This window comes from Gopherus evgoodei, chromosome 1, assembly GCF_007399415.2.
Source record: "Gopherus evgoodei ecotype Sinaloan lineage chromosome 1, rGopEvg1_v1.p, whole genome shotgun sequence".
NCBI lineage: Eukaryota > Metazoa > Chordata > Testudines > Testudinidae > Gopherus > Gopherus evgoodei.
The window spans coordinates 53,031,074-53,050,202 of record NC_044322.1 but is presented as its reverse complement, the minus strand read 5'-3'; the positions used below and the strand labels follow the sequence as shown (position 1 = coordinate 53,050,202).

The 19,129-nt window shown below is 48.8% G+C and overlaps 2 protein-coding genes across 5 annotated transcripts in view; one reads left to right on the top strand and one right to left on the bottom strand.

Annotated features, from left to right (window-relative positions):
* Positions 1-1,699, top strand: part of SERPINE3 (serpin family E member 3) — a 31,517-nt gene extending 29,818 nt beyond the window's left edge. The window contains exon 9 of the mRNA XM_030544285.1: positions 1,590-1,699. Within this exon, the coding sequence (XP_030400145.1) occupies positions 1,590-1,699 (110 nt within the window). The remainder of the gene's footprint in view (positions 1-1,589) is intronic.
* A 2,679-nt stretch (positions 1,700-4,378) lies between these two features.
* INTS6 (integrator complex subunit 6) overlaps positions 4,379-19,129 on the bottom strand; it is a 108,274-nt gene continuing 93,523 nt past the window's right edge. For all 4 annotated transcript variants that reach the window (XM_030564383.1, XM_030564416.1, XM_030564410.1 and 1 more), the window contains one exon: positions 4,379-4,977. In XM_030564383.1, the coding sequence (XP_030420243.1) occupies positions 4,884-4,977 (94 nt within the window). In that variant the 3' untranslated portion in view covers positions 4,379-4,883. The remainder of the gene's footprint in view (positions 4,978-19,129) is intronic.

The following is a 19,129-nucleotide window of genomic DNA, read 5'->3' as shown; positions in this document are numbered from 1 at the left end:
GAAATGGGAGAGGCGGTTGAAAAAGGAGGGAGAAGGATCCAGTAGGGTAACTGGTGGGCCATCCTCGGGCATCCCATCAAAAGTTTTGCTTGGGCCCCGTTGATGGTTTAGGAGGCACTTGACTTTGGGTTCCTTGAGGGCCAGACTGCCTCCGCCGATTCCCCCTGCCACACCTTCTGGTAGCGTCCTGACGTGGCCTAGTCTGGTTGTAAGAGCGGTGTGGCTGGGGCTGGAAGGACCTTCGTTGGGTCACTGGCGTGTGCATACCCAGCGAGCACATTATGACACGATTGTCCTTCAGATTTTGCAACCTGGGGTTGGTTTTGTCTGAGAAAAGGCCCTGGCCCTCGAAGGGTAAATCCTGAAAGGTCTGCTGCAATTCAGGGGGAAGGCCTGAAGCCTGGAGATACGTCTCATCGTCACTCCGGATGCCAGAGTTCTGGCAGCCGAGTCCACTGCATCCAGAGAGACCTGGAGAGAAGTTCTTGCTACCTTTTTACCCTCTTCAAGTAGGGCCGTAAACTCTGGACAGGACTCCTGGGGAAGAAGCTCCGTAAACTTCCCCACAGACACCCATGTATTAAAGTTATATCGACTTAGGAGGGCTTGTTGGTTTGCCACCTTTAGTTGGAGGCCCCCAGCTGAGTATATTTTGCGACCTAGGAGGTCCATGTGTCTAGCCTCCTTTGCCTTAGGAGCTGATGCTTGCTGGCCATGACACTCCCGTTAGTTCACCGATTGGACAACCAGAAAGCAGGGAGGTGGGTGAGTGTAGAGATATTCGTACCCCTTTGAGGGGACCACATATTTCCTCTCTACTCCCCTAGCTGTAGGTGGAATTGAAGCTGGGGATTGCCAAATGGTGTCCGCATTAGCTTGTATAGTGCGGATGAACGGGAGAGCCACTCTAGTAGGTGCATCAGCCAATAAGATGTCCACGACTGGGTCCTCTATTTCAGTGACCTCCTCCATCTGCAAGTTCATATTCTGAGCCACCCGCCTCACGAGGTCTTGATGGGCCCTGAGATCGATTGGTGGAGGGCCTGAGGAGGATGTTCCTGCTACCGCCTCATCAGGTGAGGAGGAGGAGGAGGAGAGGCCTGGGACCAATGAGGTGGGTCGTGTCCTGAGGTGGGTCATGTACTTGAGGGGCATCATCTGCATCAGGTGGAACCTCGGTGACTTCAGATGGAATTGGAGCCTTGTCCGTGCCCGTAGGGGGAGGGTGGCTCACTGTCACCTCTGGTACCCGGTGTTCTGACGGGGCCGACCACTGAGCCACTGATGGGGCACCTTGGGCCTGGTGGTATGCCCATGGTGTCCAGAAGGACCAGTGATGAGGCCCTTGTTCGTGGCTTTGTCTCTCCAGATATTGACTGAGGATGTCAGAGTCATGCTCCTGGTGGTAGGATGCACTACCAGCCTGAGACGATACCGATGTGTGTCTTGAAGGCCACAGTGGTGCCGAGAGACCCTGGGAGGGCACCACTATTCTTGACGCTCGATCCCGGGGTGGTACCGGGGAGCGGTACCAGGAGCTATGGCGGTACTGTGAGTGAGACCGGGACCTTCTACCATACCGGTGCCAGGTGGTCAACCGGGATCTCGAGTCCCTTCGTCTGGAGCGACTGCAGGATACACGGACCGAGATCGGTGCCGAGAGCTGGATCAGTACCAGGAGTATCTGTCCGGTGAATGAAATATTGAATGTTGCCGCGAGTGCAACCGGTACCGCGATGGAGAGCGGTGCCGGGACTGTGAGCGGCGCCGGGAGCGGGAACGATGTAATTGAGAGCGTCTGCGAGACCGTGATCTGGAATGACGTCTCTCTAGTGGACGACGGAAGGAGGCCTTACCAGGGCCAGCTTGCCGATGGAGTGAACGACCTGCACCAGCGGTGCTGGGGGTTGAGGACATATCGGCTCCGTCATAGCAATGAGCTCCCCTGTCGTAGAGAAGGTCTCTGGCGTAGAAGGGAGAGCAAGCTCAACCACAGCAGGAGCAGGGGAGCTGTCTGGTGCCAGACTCAATGGTCCTTGTGGGACCGGAATCAACGGTGCCGTGCTAGGTGGAGCTGCAATCTGCGGTGCCGGCGTCGACAGTGCCGCAGCGGATGACGGTGCCCAACGAACTGTCTTAGATGAGCGCTCCTTCTGCGAGGCTGGAGTCGGAGCACTATGTTGTTTCCCAGTCGGGGAAAGGGAGCGGTGCCGAGGAGTCGGTGCTGGTAGAGGTCGGTGCCGGGACTCCTTCTCGGTACCAGAATGTTCCGGTGCCAAAGGGGCGCTCCTTACCGAGGCACTCTGTTGGGCGCTCGGTACCGTTGTTGCAGGACTAAGTGCCGACTCCATGAGGAGCTGCTTCAATCAAAAGTCCTGCTCCTCCTTCATCCTTGGTTTAAATGACTTGCAAATGCGGTACTTGTCAGCAAGGTGGGATTCCCCTAGGCACTTGAGGCAGGAGTTGTGGGGATTCCCTATTGGCATCGGCTTCTGGTACGCCGAGCACGGTTTGAATCCCGGTGCCTTGGGCATGGGGCCTTATGCACTGGGGTGGAGGAAAGGGGCTAATCCCCGATCCCCCCTTCAACTATATACACTAACTATGAATAGAAGTACTAACACTAACTATAACTACAAGAACTCGAACTATAAACACAGTACAGAGCAAAGAACTACGAGAAGCTAGGGATGTGGAGATCAGCAAAGCCACGCTCTACAGTTCCAACGACTGTCACGGGCGGTAAGAAGGAACTGAAGGGCCGTTGGGTTGGCAGGGGTATATATCCGGCGCTATAGCGGCGCCACTCCAGGGGGGAACCCAGCTGACCCACCGAGTGTTGCTAGGGTAAAAATCTTCCGATGAGTGTGCAAGTGGCGCGCGCACACCTAATTCGAATCGATATGAGCAAGCACTTGAAGAACCAGTATTTGCATGTATGTGACCATCTGACAGTTAACCTACCAGTTGCATGTACAAATTAGGTACATAATTACATGTATACACTTTTTGAAAGTTAGGCCATAATTGATTGTGTGCACAATTTTAATGACGTGTTTATTTTAATTCACAGGCTCAGTGCTCTTTATAGGAAGAGTTACAAATCCCTCAGAATAAGTGTGTCCAATGCACCCTCCTCTTATTCCTTCTGCAGACATCTTTCCTTCAGTGAAACTGAGACACACTGTGCATACTTATTAAAAACTGGATACTTGCGGATTTTTGGCAAAATAATTTTAAGGAAGAGTGAATAAATGTTTAACCAAATAACCTTGTAAATAAAATGTATTACTTTTGCATTTTGTGTAGAGTGCTTTTATTTTGTAGCTGTATAAAAGCATCTTTTACTCTTTTTAAAAATGGTTGGAGTCACAAGGTAACAGGACACTGGCTAAAACTAACAGAATGTATTACAGTTATTTGTGTTGTTTGCTCACAAGACTGAGTTAGCCAAAAGGAGGCAATACCAACCCACCACAAAGCTTTACATTATCTGCTATTTTTCAAGTAGTGGTTTATTTTCTGCTCCTGAAATTGAAGTGTTAAACAAAAAATTAAAAACTGAAGTAGGGTACAGAATCAGTTACATTACCAAGCTGAAGTGGTGAGGTAAACAAGCAGCCTGAAGTGCAGCCAAAAGAAATAATCCATCTGAGAGACAGTCTGTTAAAGAACTGGCACCAGGATAGCAGAGTACAAGCCCACTGGGGACTCTGACTATGGACTTGGGTTGTTAATCTGAGCCACCACGTCTACACTACTGTTGTCACCCGGTCTAGCTAAATTAAACTTAACAGCACAGGTAAGCATACCCATGCTACACTCACACCTTCATTTGCAGTAGACATAGCCTGAGTTTCTCTACTCGCCTAAACAAATGAATCAGTACCACCACATACGCTTCTTCCAATGCAGATTTTACATTAAAAAAATTCTTTTACTTTACAGTGCAGGGCCTGAGAAAGGAGAAGGGGTTAGGCACACAAGCAGCTTCGTTAACGAGCAAAGAATGAGGTTGGGGTAATTGGAAAGATTGTTAAATCTCAAAGAAAAATTAAATAATCCCACATTTTGCCATTTTTCTGGTGTGCATACCGTACATAAGATCTGTGATGCTGTTCAGTAAAAATAAGACTTAGAATACTTGATGCTATGCCAACTTATCACCATAACAATGCAGTCAATCAAATAGAAGCTTTCTTAGTTTCTTTTTGTAATTTATATCTTATTCTGAGAATCAAAGAGTCAGCATTTCCAGTGAGGCTTAAAATTGTAGCTGGTTCCTCAAAACTGACAATAAAACTGCGTAGATCTAAAAAGGGGAGGAGAGAAATGAGCCACTTCAATGAAAACTGTACTCATTCCTAACCACTAAAGATTAAAATAGAGTTGTTTTTTATTGATGGAATAACAAAAGTGCTCTTCTTAAATATTTTTCAAAATACATTTGTACAACTTACAATAATATATCCAAAATAACTGTATATACAAAACATTACCTTGTTTAAAGTATGTGCTTTTTTTTGAAAATTACAAAGCAACTTTTTTTTTTCTTTTTTTTGGCAAAGTTCAACCTTAACAGAGATGATAGTTTTGAAGGTTGGGTTAAGAAAATAGAACCTGAGGGAAAGTGACATTTAAGTCAATGACAAACAAGAAATCCTCTATTTTTAGTTTGTTAAATAAAAATGCTTTTAGTGATATTTTTCACATTACAAAAATAACAGAAATGAAGAAAAAGATTACGTATACTTTTTTCCATCATACTAGAGAGCAGCTTCTAGTCTTTCAGATAGAGGACTTGAGCCAAGAGTGCATGTCAAAAATGAATGCAGGTAATACAGCCGTGCCCTACTGTGGCTTTTCTATGTGTAAAACATCTCTTAGCTGCTGTTGATATGGTTGACTTGGTTGGATCTGCGATGGATTTCTTCCAGAAAACCCTCAAGCTGTTCTATCAGCATTCGTTTTTTAAACCTGAATGGAAAAGGAAGTATAAAAATAATGCTGTTTAATATTAAACTGACAGTTTAAAGAAATGGACTTTGTATAACCAGACTTAACTCTCAAAACTTTTCACTATCCACTGCATACATCAGAGGTTCACTGTATATGCGCTGTTGTCTGTGAAAGTTCTGGCAAACTAGTGTCATAGCACAATTATTTATTCTGATCCTCTTTCCTGTGTATGTATTCATTGACAAAATCTTAATTAACAGTCATGATTACCCAGTGGTAACACATGCCTTTCAGAACATTGAAGTCGGCAAAATTCAAACCTCTAAAAACCGGGAAATACAGAATTAACATATATGTCAATGCAACCTTAACTCTACACTCTAAGCAATGACCAAATACATCCATAATGCACATATTTGCACACTGCCTTTGCAGACACTGGAGAATGTTCAGGGAATAGGCACATGACCAATGTAAGACAGAACTGTACAGAACAGAAGCTACCGACATTTAAGCCCACTCCACAGAAATACCTCTGCTGCTAAACTTTACAATTCCAATCCCTTTTACAAACCCTTTCACCCTTATGCACAGGATGCCATTTAACACTATGCTGTCACTTACCCCCTCATTAAACCCACAGACCACTCATATCCTGCCTCCTTGTGGACAATCCCCATAGCAATAAGACCTTAGTGCACAGCTACTAACACAACTTTCCAAACTCACTGCTAAAAGGAATATATTGGATCTCAATAGGTACACATGCACCTCTTTCCTTTATTCACACACAAAGGGGAACAAGGGGAGGGGCAAAGTCCCCAGATCTCACATCACTATCACAGCTCTGCCATACTGCTCCAACCAATCCTCCAAACATTCCGTACAGCTACACTTAACATTGTGAACACATCTTGAGTCCATGTAGATAATTCCCATTGGCTACTGTCAGCTCCAGGGCAGCAGAGTTAAGGTCGTGCTGGCATGCACATCAATTGTATATTCCCTGGTTTTCAGAAGTTAGAGTTCTGCTGAACTCTGTTTTCTAGAAGGGCACAAGGTACTCCTGAGATAATGCTCAGACTCCCTACCACTGCTCCAACATTCTCGCCATCATACCCATTGTTCTGACCTCAGCTCCTCACATCCTGCTGCTTTGAAACCCATCCCCCTATTGCCCTTTCCCCTTCTCCCCCACACAGCAACTTCACTCTTTTCCATGGCCCTGGCCCTAGGGAAGTGGGAAGGTGGTGTGTCTGAGAAGTGCCCATATCAGCTGTAAGCAGGAAGAGAGAGAGAAGAAAGAAAAAAGCCCTGTGGATCTGGGCCTAGTGTGTGGGGAATGGGCTCTACGCATCCATCTGCAGCATAGGAAGCTCAGAGAGATCGGAAGTGGCCCATTCATCTCAATGAGATGTTCTCAGCTGAATGAGAACACCCCATGGAGACAGCTCTGAGGCATTTAAACTCTTCTATTCACCTCAATAGATATTTCCGTCCCCACTTCTCAGCGACAGTGCTGTGAGTTTGTGATATGCACCAAGCATACCTATTCTCAACTCCTCGGCTTGGTCTCAGCACTATGTGCTTGGTGCATGTTCCAAGCATGCATATTCTCAAGCTTACCATCCAGAGGGGCAGCCACACCATGCACTACCCACCCGCCAATTCCAACACACACACACACACACACGCACACGGAGGGAAAGGAATTCAAACCCCTCAGAGACTCAAGGCTCCCATGTTCCTGGGTTTGACATGAAAAGCAGGGAGAGAAGCTCAGATCCCCTCAGAGGGGCAACCCGACTCTTCAGCAAAGAAGAGTTGTTTCAACAGTGTTGAAACATTTCAGCAACCAATTATTAGCAGTAAGGCAATAACTTAATATAACAATCAACTTAAGATAATTATATGTTTAAATCTCACTTTAGAGAAAAATTTCAGTTTGTATTCTGGTCACTTTCAAGACCACCATGGTGAATTAAATGAGGAGAGAGGCTGCTAACAGAAAGAAAATCTCATTTTGTTGCACACCTTCTCTGGATGAAATTGAAACCACAGAGAAACCACTGGGTGAGGCTTTAAAGGAATATTCCTACCAGAACCCATGTTGGGATGGGTGATCTCTGGTAAATTTATTGGCATGCATGTAGATTATTTTATTGTTTTAATGTTTTCTCTGTAGTGCTTTTATTTTAAGAATAAAGTATGCCTGCTTAGAAGAACTGTGAGATAGCGTAACTGTGGACAGTTACGCTATTAGTCTCTGAAGAGAAAGCAAGCAGGTCTGTTTAGAAAGTCTGTGTTGCTGGGAATAACAGTGAAGGCAGGGAACTGTTCAGACTGGAGATATCCATCAAAAGGGAGAAAGATGCATGTTTCTACACTGGAAAGGAAATGGGTAGGGAGCTGGAAGCCTGAGAATGGGTGCCCTTGCTGAAGCACTAAGGGGAATCAGGTGTAGTTGCCCTGACCTGTGACTTCTCAGCTTGGAAAAGAGACAAATAAGGGGGGAGATGATAGAAGTCTGTAAAATCATAACTGCTGTAGAGAAAGTAAATAAGTGTTATTTACTCCTTCTCATAACACAAGAACTAGGGGTCACCACATGAAATTAATAGGCAGCAGGTTTAAAACAAAAGGAAGTATTTCTTCACACAACGTGCAACCTATAGAACTCTTTGCCAGAGGATGTTGTGAAGTCCAAGATTATCACGGTTCAAAAGAGAACAAGATACATAAATAGAGGACAGCTCCATCAACAGCTATTAGCCTGGGTGGGCAGGTGTGACATAGGATCAGAAAGGGTTAAGTAACCTGCAGGCTAAATGACCCTAATTCATATTAGAGAAATATATATTAGAGAAATATATAAATGGTAATTATGGCTATTCCTTATAAATAGCTAATATAGCTATGTTAGATACACTAGAGCTTTGAAATGTAAACATGAACAGTTAAAGAATGAGTGGGAATACTAATTGTATGTGTTTACTTATATCTTGTTAGATGTCAACCATGTAAACAGATGGTTCCTGTCTGTTGCTATATCTGTTAATTCAAAGATCAAACGGGAATACCCCTCTACCTGGATATAATGCGACCCAATAGAACACGAATTCAGATATAACAAGGTAAAGCAGCGCTCTGGGTGGTGGGGCTGCACGCTCCGTCGGATCAGTGTATCAGACTCCAACATGCTGCTCTGAGCGGCATGTTAAGGGTGCAGTGCCGGGGAGTTGGATAAGGGGCAAAGGGTCTCATGTGGCAGTCAGGGGACAGGGAGGAGACACAGCATGAGGAGGGGAGCTGCAGTGCAGGGGAACGTCACATGGGCTCCAGCCGGCACCAAGAAGTTGGGAAAGACTGGTCCACACGGGGAAGTTGCAGATCCAGGGAAGGGAGAGGTGCTCATCCTAAACAGTGCCATGCAGGTGCCCCTGTCCCAGCGCTAGAGGGCTCAGCACACAGTGGGCCCGGTTGGCAGGTTGCACCCTGCTCGCAACAGCGCCAGGCTGGCTCTCTGAGTCCATAGTGTGCCGCACTACCTGCCCGCAGTCAGGGGCTCTGTGCGCCTTGCTGGGCAGCTGGCCGTGGCATCCTCACTGGAGACAGGCTGTTCAGGGCTCTGCGGAGGAGGAGAGAGGGGCTAAGCGCAGGCACGCACAGCAGGAGCTGCCCACCAATGGCTCACCTTCCCTGTGGGCAAGGGACAGGGACCAGGCGCATGCAGACACCTTGGGCGAGGCTGCCTGCCCTGCTGCCACGCTGAGCTGGGCACACTCTGCGGACAGGGCAGTGGTTGCTGGGCCAGTTCTCCCTGGCCCACCCCACGGGGCTCACCCAAGATGTGGTCGAGCAGGTGTGAGCGCTTCCATACACCAGCTCCCCGGGTCCTAGCATCCGTCCCGTCAGCATGGGAGTCCTAGGGTGATTAGGGACTGGGGTAAGAGAGGGTTGGATGGGTCAGGGGTTCTGAGGGGTCAGTCAGGGGCTGGGAAGTAGGTGGGGGTTGGACAGGGGGTGGGGCTATTTGCTGACTATTAATAACAGATGCTCGAAGCCAAAGAAAGTTCGATATAACAGTTTCACCTATAATGTGGTAAGATTTTTTGGCTCCTGAGGACCATGTTATATCGGGGTAGAGGTGTATTAACATTTAGATGAAACATGAGTGTGAATGTCACTGTCTATATTTCACTTTAAAATCTGTAGTAAATTTTCTATGAACCGCTTAATGAATAATTACCCTGTGCTAATAAGTTGATTCCTGGTGATGCTTATGAAAGAGAAGATTACTTCAAAAGTCTACTGTTCACCCAAGGACTGCATGCTGAGAAGAGGCTGCAAAAAATCTCTGTAAAAACTATTGGAACCTGATCCTTTCATCTCCAATGTGCTTGTGCTTATGCTTTGTCAGGAGAAGCTTGAGCCGCAATCTGTGATTTCATTTTGGATCACCGTGATATTGAACACTGGACTGAACCTATGGACTAATTCTGAAAGAACTCTGCAACTCTACAGCTCATCATCTCTATTTGAGACTCACCTAACAACTATATTCATATCTGTATGTATAATCTTTAACCAGTACTCAACTCTCTCTTTTTAAATAAATTTTAGTTTAGTTAATAAGAATTGGCTGTAAGCATGTATTTGGGTAAGTTCTGAAATATTAATTAAGTTGGTGGGTAACAACGAGGAGTCCCTGTGGCACCTTAGAGACTAACCAATTTATTTGAGCATAAGCTTTCACCAGCTAGAACCCCCTTCATCAAGACTCCTCATTTTTGCTGATACAGACTAACATGGCTACCACTCTGAAACTTGGTGAGTAATGTGTCTGATCCTTTCGGATTGGTAGAACTTTTTCATATGATGAACAAGGTTTTAATAATCCTCATCATATATGATATGGCTGTCTGGGAGGAAGCCCCACGGCTGGGTTGCTTTAAGGGAACTATGTTATTGGCTTCTGGGTAACCAGTAAGGCATTATAGAAGGTGTTTTATTACTAGTTTGGTAGATTTAAGAATTAGAATAAACACTAATTTTGGGGATTGTTTGCCTCCGTCTTTGCAATTTGCCCTAATTGAGCAGTCTCAGTGTGGCTCCCCTGGGACCTCAATGACATACAAGGTTAAAAAAAGAACTAGATAAGTTCATAGAGAACAGGTCCATCAATAACTATTAACCAGAAGAACAGCTGTTGCCAGAAGCTGGGGATGGATGACAGGGCACGGATCACTTGGTTACCTGTTCTGTTCATTCCCTCTGAAGCACCTGGCATTCGCTACTGTCGGAAGACAGGATACTGGGCTGGATGAACCTTTGGCCTGACCCAGTATGGCTGTTCTTATAATCACTAATGGGAAGTAGTGAGCAGCGAATAATGAAGCAGGAAGGAAAGGATAAGCAGTGTTTTAAATATTACATTAGAATAGCAGCAAGGAATGGAAATTCCCACACTCCATATAACGGAAGTATCCAGTAGCACCTCCCTCCCAAAGGATGTCTCTTCAAAAGGTATGGAAATTTACTCTGCAAATCTTCCTCAGATGAGGCTTGTCATAAACAGATAAGTAGGAGTTAATAGAACAAAACTGCTTTATATCTCTTTTGCGTGGAAAGGGTTAACAAGAACAGTGAGCCTCGCTGTCACCTGACCCGAGGACCAATCAGAGGACAGGATACTTTCAAATCTTGAGAGAGGGAAGTTTTTTTGTGCTGTGCTGTTAGAATTTGGTTGTTGTTCACTCTGGGGGCTCAGAGGGATCAGATGTGCAACCAGGTTTCTCTCCAATCTCTCCAACACAGGCTCTTATAAGTTCAGACTAGTGAGTACTAGGTAGATAAAGTGAGTTAGGCTTATGTTTGTTTTCTTTATTTGCAAATGTGTATTTGGTTGGAAAGAGTTCAAATGTGTATTTGGCTGAAAGGAGTTCAAATTGGTATTTTGCTGAAAAGATTTTAATTTGTACTTGTATACTTAGGCTGGGAGAGTATTCCCAGTGTCTATAGCTGAAAGACCCTGTACCTATTCCATTTTTTCTAAATTTACAAAGATAATTTTTACTGTTTTTTCTTTCTTTAATTAAAAGCTTTTCTTGTTTAAGAACCTAATTGTTTTTTTATTCTGGTGAGACCCCAGGGGACTGGGTCTGGATTCACCAGGGAATTGGTGGGCAGAAAGGAGGGAAGAGGGAGAGAGAGGCTGATTTCTCTCTTTGCCAGGATTACTTTCTCTCAGGAAGAGTCTGGGAGGTGGAAAGAGAAGGAGGGAGGAAGGTGAATTGTCCTCTCTGTTTTGTGATTCAAGGAGTTTGAATCACACAGTGATCTTCCAGGGTAACCCAGGGAGGGGAAGCCTGGGAGAGGCAACAGTGGGGGAAAGGGCTTACTTTCCTGGTGTTGAGATCAAGAGGGTCTGGGTCTTGGGGGTCCCCGGGCAAGGTTCTGGGGGGACCAGAGTGTACCAGGCACTGGAATTCCTGGTTGGTGGCAGCGCTACAGGTTCTAAACTGGGATTGAGCTTAGAGGAATTCATGCTGGTACCCCATCTTTTGGACACTAAGGTTCAGAGTGGGGATTATACCATGACAAGGCTCAAAACACTTTTTTCTTCCAAATGCACGTAAGGACTTCTGTGAATAGTTTTCCAGATGCCTAGCATGTCAACTGGTGCAGGATTTTAATACCTTGCCTGCAGCAACTTTGAGGCCCTAAGGCCTTAGCATTTTGAATACAATGAGATGAACAGGGTACAAGTGGTTTGTGTACTTCATATTCTTGAGCTGCATCTTTAGAGCCCCCGGAATATCCATTTATGCCACAACCCTCCAAAGGAGGTCTAAGAGTTAGAACAAAACAATGGGAGAACTATGGGCTTATCTTCTCTCTGCGTTGGAATGAGTGTGGACGTGGGGACGTTGACCAGGAGCCTCAGCATGTGGAACAGTCTCAGGGCTACTTGCACATGGGACTGAACCTCCTCTTCGGATCGGCCTCCCAGGAGCCAGTTGCCAAGGTACAGGTAAACTCAGACCCTCTGCCTCCATAGGAAGACCGCCACTACCACCATGCATTTTGTGAACACCCGCGGGGCCACAGGTAGGCCAAAGAGGAGAACTGTGAACTGGTAATGTTCTTGGTTCACAGTGAAGCGCAGGAATTGGCGATGCGCCGGGTGGATGGCGATATGAAAATAAGCGTCCTTCATGTCAAGGGCAGTGTACCAGTCCCCCAGATCCAGGGAAGGGATGATGGTGCCCAGGGAGACCATGTGGAACCATGCCTTGACCAGGAACTTGTTGAGCCTGCGCAGATTCAGAATGGGTCAAAGGCCTCCTCTGGCCTTGGGAATGAGGAAGTAGCAGGAAAAGACAGTTACTCACCTTTGTAACTGTTCTTCGAGATGTGTTGCTCATATCCATTCCAATCATATCCATTTCTAGCAACACTCGGTGGGTCAGCTGAGTCACCCCCAGAGTGGCGCCAGATATATGCCACTGCCGACCCAACAGCCCTTCAGTTCCTTTTTGCCAGCTACTCTGACAGAGGGGAAGGACGGCGGGTTTGGAATGGATACGAGCAACACACCTCGAAGAATAACAGTCACAAAGGTGAGTAACCGTCTTTTTTTCTTCGAGTGCCTGCTCATATCGATTCCAATTAGGTGATTCCCAAGCCTTGCTTAGGCGGTGGGGTCGGAGTGAGATGTTGCAGAATGCAAAACTGCTGAGCCAAATGCTGCATAATCTCTGGATTGTTGAACCAATGCGCAATGTGAGGCAAAGGTGTGAATCGATGACCAGGTCGCTGCCGGACATATTTCCTGGATGGGAACATGGGTCAGGAAGGCAGCAGATGAAGCTTGAGCCCAAGTAGAATGGGTGGTGAGGTGGCATAGCATGTACAGATGTAGGATGTTACCCAAGATGAGATTCGTTGGGATGAGACCGGTAGGCCTTTCATCCGGTGTGCCACAGCTACAAAGAGCTGAGGTGACCTTCGGAAGGCTTTTGTTCTCTCAATATAAAAGGTGAGAGCCTTGCGAACATCTAGAGTGTGCAGCTGTTGCTCCTGACGTGATGGGTGCGGCTTCGGGAAAAAGACCAGGAGGAAGATGCCTTGATTGACATGAAAGGCGGACACCATCTTAGGGAGGAAGGAGGGGTGTAGTCGCAGCTGTACCTTGTCCTTATGGAATACTGTATATGGGGGGGTCTGTTGTCAAGGCCCGAAGCTCAGATACTCACCTTGCCAAAGTAATAGCAACAAGGAAGGCTGTCTTCCAGGAAAGGTACAGCAGCGAGCAGGTGGCCAGTCGTTCGAAAGGAGCACCCATAAGCTTGGCTAGCACCAGGTTGAGATCCCAGGTAGGGGTCGGGCATCTGACTTGAGGGTACAAATGTTCCAATCCCTTGAGGAACCGTGACACTATGGGGTGAAAGAAGATTGATCAGCCACTTTCCCCTGGGTGGAAGGCAGAGATGGCTGCCAGATGCACCTTTATGGAAGAGACCCCACTAGGCCCTGTTCTTTCAGGGACCAGAGGTAGTCCAGGACAGTAGGAAAGGACACCTGCCTGGGGACTGAGCGCACCAGCTGGAGAAACGCTTCCACTTGGCCTGATATGTCATCCTAGTGGAAGGCTTCCTACTGCCCAAGAGCACCTGTTGGACTGAGGCAGAGCAACACAACTCAGACTGGCTCAACCATGTAGGTTGACTGCAGGTCCGGATGGTGAAGCCTGCCGAAGTCCTGTGTAATAAGATCTGGCCAGAGTGGCAGGGGAATCGGGTCTGCCACTAAGAGGTCGAACAACATGGTGTACCAGTGCTGCCTCGGCCACGCTGGAGCAATCAGGATCAGGTGGGCACTGTCCCTGCGGAACTTAAGTAGGACTCTGTGGATGAGTGGAAACAGTGGGAAGGCATAGAGTAGATGCCTCTTCCACGGGATCAGGAATGTGTCTGAGAGGGAGCCCGGGGACCGTCCCTGGAAGGAAAAGAACACTTGGCATTTCCTGTTCTCTCGGGAGGCAATGAGGTCTATGTGGGGAAACCCCCACTTCCGGAAAACAGAATGGATGACGTCCGGACAAATCGACCACTCGCGAGACAGGAAGGATCTGCTGAGGTGATCTGCCAGAGTGTTCTGGACTCCTGGGAGAAAAGACACTACCAAATCAATTGAGTGGGCTATGCAAAAGTCCCAGAGGTGGACGGCTTCTTGACAAAGGAGGGAGGAGCGTACTCTGCCCTGCTTATTTATGACTGTTGTGTTGCCCGTGAACACTGATACACAATGGCCTTGGAGATGGTCTTAAAACATTGATGTGTATGGCCAGCTCTTGAGGCGATCAGAGGCCTTGAGTGCGAAGGCCCTCGAGGTGGGCACCCCAACCCAGAGATGACGCATCCGTGGTTAGGGCCATCGAGAGTTGCGGTGGGTGGAATGGCATCCCTGCACAGACCAGAGTGGGGTTTAGCCACCAGGTTAGGGAGCCCAGAACTTTCTGGGGAATAGTAAGCATCGAGTCCAGGCTGTCTCTGCATGGTTGGTATATTGAAGCAAGCGAGGTTTGAAAGGGACAGAGGTGTAGCCTCTCGTGCTTAGTCACGAAGGTGCAGGAGGCCATGTGACCTACTAGGCTGAGGCAGGTGCGCACCGACGTTGTCGGGAAGGTTTGAAGACCTCAAATAATTGAAGCCATTGCTTGAAAACACGACTGCGGGAGGCAGGCTCTGGCCAGATTGGAGTCCAGAACAGCTCCGATGAAGTATATTCTCTGCGTGGGTGTCAGAGTAGACTTCTCTGTGTTGATCATCAGGCCTAGGCTTCCGAAGAGGTCTTGATGATGCACAGGTGCTATGACACTTGTAACTGGGAAGTCCCTTGAATGAGCCAGTCGTCGAGATACAGGTAGACGTGTACCCGATGACGCCGGAGGGAGGCGGCTACTACAGCCATGCATTTTGTGAACACACGCGGAGCCACAGAAAGGCAAAATGGTACAGTGAACTGAAAGTGTTGATGGTTGACCACAAAACGTCTGTGTGGTGGGTAAATTGCGATGTGGAAATATGCGTCTCTCATATCGAGGGCAGCATACCAGTCTCCCGGACGGGACAATGGTCCCCAGGGTTACCATGCGGAACTTCAGCTTTATCATGAATTTGTTGAGTTCTCGCAGGTCTAGGATAGGTCTGAGACCTCCCTTCACCTTGAGTATTAGGCAGTAGCGGGAATAAAACCCCTTGCCCCTCACGTCTTTTGGCACCTCCTCTATGGCTCCCATGGCTAGGAGTGACTGGACCTCTTGTAAGAGGAATTGCTCGTGAGAGGGGTCCCTGAAGAGGGACGGGGAGGGAGGGTGGAAAGGCAGGGTTGAAACAAACTGGAGATGGTATCCCACTTCCACCGTGCGCAGGACACAACAATCTGAAGTTAGCTGGGACCAAGCAGGGAGGAATTGGGAGAGGCGGTTGAAAAAGGGAGGAGAAGGATCCGGTAGAGCAACTGGTGGGCCGCCCTCGGGCGTCCCATCAAAAGTTCTGCTTGGGCCCTGCTGGTGGTTTAGGGGGCGCCTGATTTTGACCTGAGGGCCAGACTGCCTCTTATGATTCCCTCTACCATGCCTTCTGCTAAAGTCCTGACATGGCCTAGGCGGGGCATAATGGCGGTGTGGCTGGGGCCGGAAGGTCCTGCGTTGGGTCACTGGCATGTGCATACCCAGCGAGCACATTATAACGCGATTGTCCTTCAGACTTTGCAATCTGGGGTCAGTCTTATCTGAGAATAGGCCCTGGCCTTCAAAGGGCAAATAGTGAATAGTTTGTTGTAAGTCAGGGGGAAGGCCTGATACCTGGAGCCAGGACATACGCCTCGTCGTCACTCCTGACGCCAGAGCTCTGGCTGCAGAGTCCGCTGCATCCAGAGAGGTTTGGAGGGAGGTTCTTGCTACCTTTTTACCCTCCTCAAGTAGGGCCGTAAATTCTTGATGGGACTCGTGGGGAAGAAGCTCCGTAAACTTCCCCAAGGACACCCACGTATTAAAGTTATATCTACTTAGGAGGGCTTGTTGGTTTGCCACCCTAACTTCGAGGCCCCTGGCCAAGTATATTTTGCAGCCTAGGAGGTCCATGCGCCTAGCCTCCTTTGACTTAGGAGCCGGGGCTTGCTGGCCATGACGCTCCCGTTCGTTCACCGATTGCACCATTAAAGAGCAAGGAGGTGGGTGAATGTAGAGATATTCATACTCCTTTGAGGGGACCATATATTTTCTCTCTACTCCCCTTGCTGTAGTTGGAATCGAGGCTGGAGATTGCCAAATGGTGTCCGCATTAGCCTGTATGGTGCGGATAAACGGAAGGGCAACTCTAGTAGGTGCATCAGCCGATAGGATGTCCACGACAGGGTCCTCTATTTCAGGGACCTCTTCCACCTGTAAAATCATATTCTGAGCCACTCGTCTCAAAAGGTCTTGATGGGCCCTGAGATCAATTGGTGGAGGGCCTGAGGAGGATGTTCCCGCCACCGCCTCATCAGGCGAGAAGGAAGAAGAGAGGCCCAGGACCAGGGAGTCCTGTGGGAGGGGGCTCTGTACTTGAGTAGCGTCATCTGCGTCAGGTGGAACCTGGGTGTCTGCAGATGGTATCGGAGCCTCATCTATGCCTGTGCGGAGGGGGCAGCTTACTGTCACCTCTGGTACCCAGTGTTCTGACGGGGCCGACCGTGGAGCCTTGGTAGTATGCCCACAGTGTCCAGAAGGAGCACTGTTAAGAGCACTGGAAGCCGAGATCTGCCATACAGTCTTATAGTTCGACTGTACTGTCTTAATGAGCAGATGCACTATTCTGGATGGACCCTCTGGGAGCCTTGGTGGTATGCCCACGGTGTCCAGAAGGAGCACTGGAGGCCAAGGTCTGCCATATAGTCTTATAGTTCGACTGTATGGTCTTAATGAGCAGAAGCGCTATTCTGGATGGACCCTCTGGGCTCAGCATGTCCACCACGAGGTCCTTCTGCTCAACTGTCTCCTCAGCCTGTAACCCCAAGTTATGCACAGCCTTATGCAGCAGCTCTTGGTGGGCTCTGTGGTCTATTGATGGTGGTCCTGCCACTGTTTCATCCGGGGATGAGGAGGAGGTCAGCAGCTGCTCCGCGTCCTCCTGCTGGTCCCCTTTGTTCCCCTTCCCCAAAGGAGGGGCTTCCAGCTCGGCCTGGACAGCTGACCCTGGGGCGGCACCGCACTCGGTGACGGTTTCTCCAGTCTCTCGCTCGGTGATGCTGCAGGTGGTCTGGACACTGTAGCTTCCCGCACACAGGAGCATTGGTGTGGGGACCGAGACCGATGCACCGAGTAGCTGGCCCTGGAGGGAGCCCCCTGCTGCTGGTGGTAGGCCGAAGGGGTCCAGAAGGGCCAGTGTCCCAGCTGTCCCCACTTGGAGGTGGCACCCAGCCTGGTATTCTCTGCTGTCTGGTGAGGGTAACTGTATCGGCCCGAGTAGGCACCGGACTCTGCTGACGCCAAGTGCAAAGGCCACACCGGTGCCGTTGACCTGTGCTGGAGGGAGGCCAACAAGCAGCTTCTTGCCGATCGGGACCAGTATCAGTGCTCCCAAGACCTGGACTGACCTGTGGACTTCTGGAAGCCTTTGGCGATGGACGGCTCACCTTTTCCTAGTGCCGGTCTCTGGGGGGTGCAGGAGAGCGTCGGGTCCCTTGCACTAACCCCGTGTGCTGACTTGTCTCTGGTACCGAGGCTTCCTTCTGCGTCAGGGGTAACAGAGTCCACAGACTCGACACTCGACCGGGACCAATGCCGGGAGGGTGTCCTCGAATGGCACGCTATTGCCAGCTTTCTCCTCAATGGCACCATGGGCCTGGGTGCCAGAGGCTTCTTCCTCATCAGGAGCAGGCGCTCACCGCCAACAACCAGATGAGGTACTTCGCCACCTCAAACGTGTCAGGTGTGGAGGGCTGATCTATAACTCCCTCAAGCCCGTCGTCCTCATTGAGTTCACTTAGGGCTGGACTCAGTGCGACTTGTGGCACTGGTGCCATCAGTGCTGGCGCTGGCACAATGTTCATCCCGCTCTCTCTGGTGCCCGGGCCCTTAGATGACGCTGATCTCCTTTGTGGGGAACGTCCGCATCCTTCTTTTGGTTTGGCCTTGGGCCGCATTGGGGAGGATGAGTGGTGCCGTGGCCTACTTTTCTCCGAGGACGACAGCTCGTGGTGCTTATCTGGCACCGAGTCTCTTGATGTCTCCGGGGCACTCCGCACCAAGGAGGCTGGAGCCGGCATCGGGCACTCCGGGCCCGATGGCTGCAGCACTGCCTCCATCAACAACAGCTTCAAGCGAAAGTCTCTCTCTTTCTTTGTTCTTGGCTTAAACGCCTTGCAAATCTTACATCTCTCTGTTTGGTGTGCTTCCCCCAGACAACATAGATAGGAGTCGTGGGGGTCACTAACTGGCATGGGTTTGCGGCATGTGGCGCAAGCCTTAAACCCCTGGGCCTGCGGCATGCCCTGCGGCCCGGGGTGGGTGCTGGAAGCCTCCAAGCACCTAATCTATTAAGTGTCCACAACAATAGAATGCTAACGAATTGATAGCAGCCAAGTACTCTAAAGCTAAGGGACTGCTTCTCATATGAGAGCAAGAGGTTGTTCCAACATCGCCACGGATGGTAAGAAGGAACTGGCGGGGGTTGGGCCAACAGGAGTATATATGCACGGCACAGTGGCGCTGCTCAGACAGGGGCCCTGCCGGGTACTGCTAAGGGAAAAGTTTCCAAAGCTCGTGCACGCAGCACGTGCACACCTAATATGGAATGAACATGAACAAGCACTTGAAGAAGAATTTCTTCAAAATTTTTGCTCTGCTGGGGAAATAGTCCCTTCCTGGACAGTGTCTGTGTTGATAGCAACAAACATATTGCTATGCTGGCTTTGAAGTGAGGGTTGAGGCTTCTCTGCATTCTCACCATTCCCAGCAACTAATTCCTCTGTTTCTCCAAACAGCTGCTCACCTGCAAGTATCTGTTTAGGATGACTGATTGCTATTTATGTGTGTCACAGCTTCCTTGTAACTACCACATTAGAAGCCAGTGCGCTACTCACAAAAAATCACATCAGGGGTTTGACCAGGACAAAACCTGAG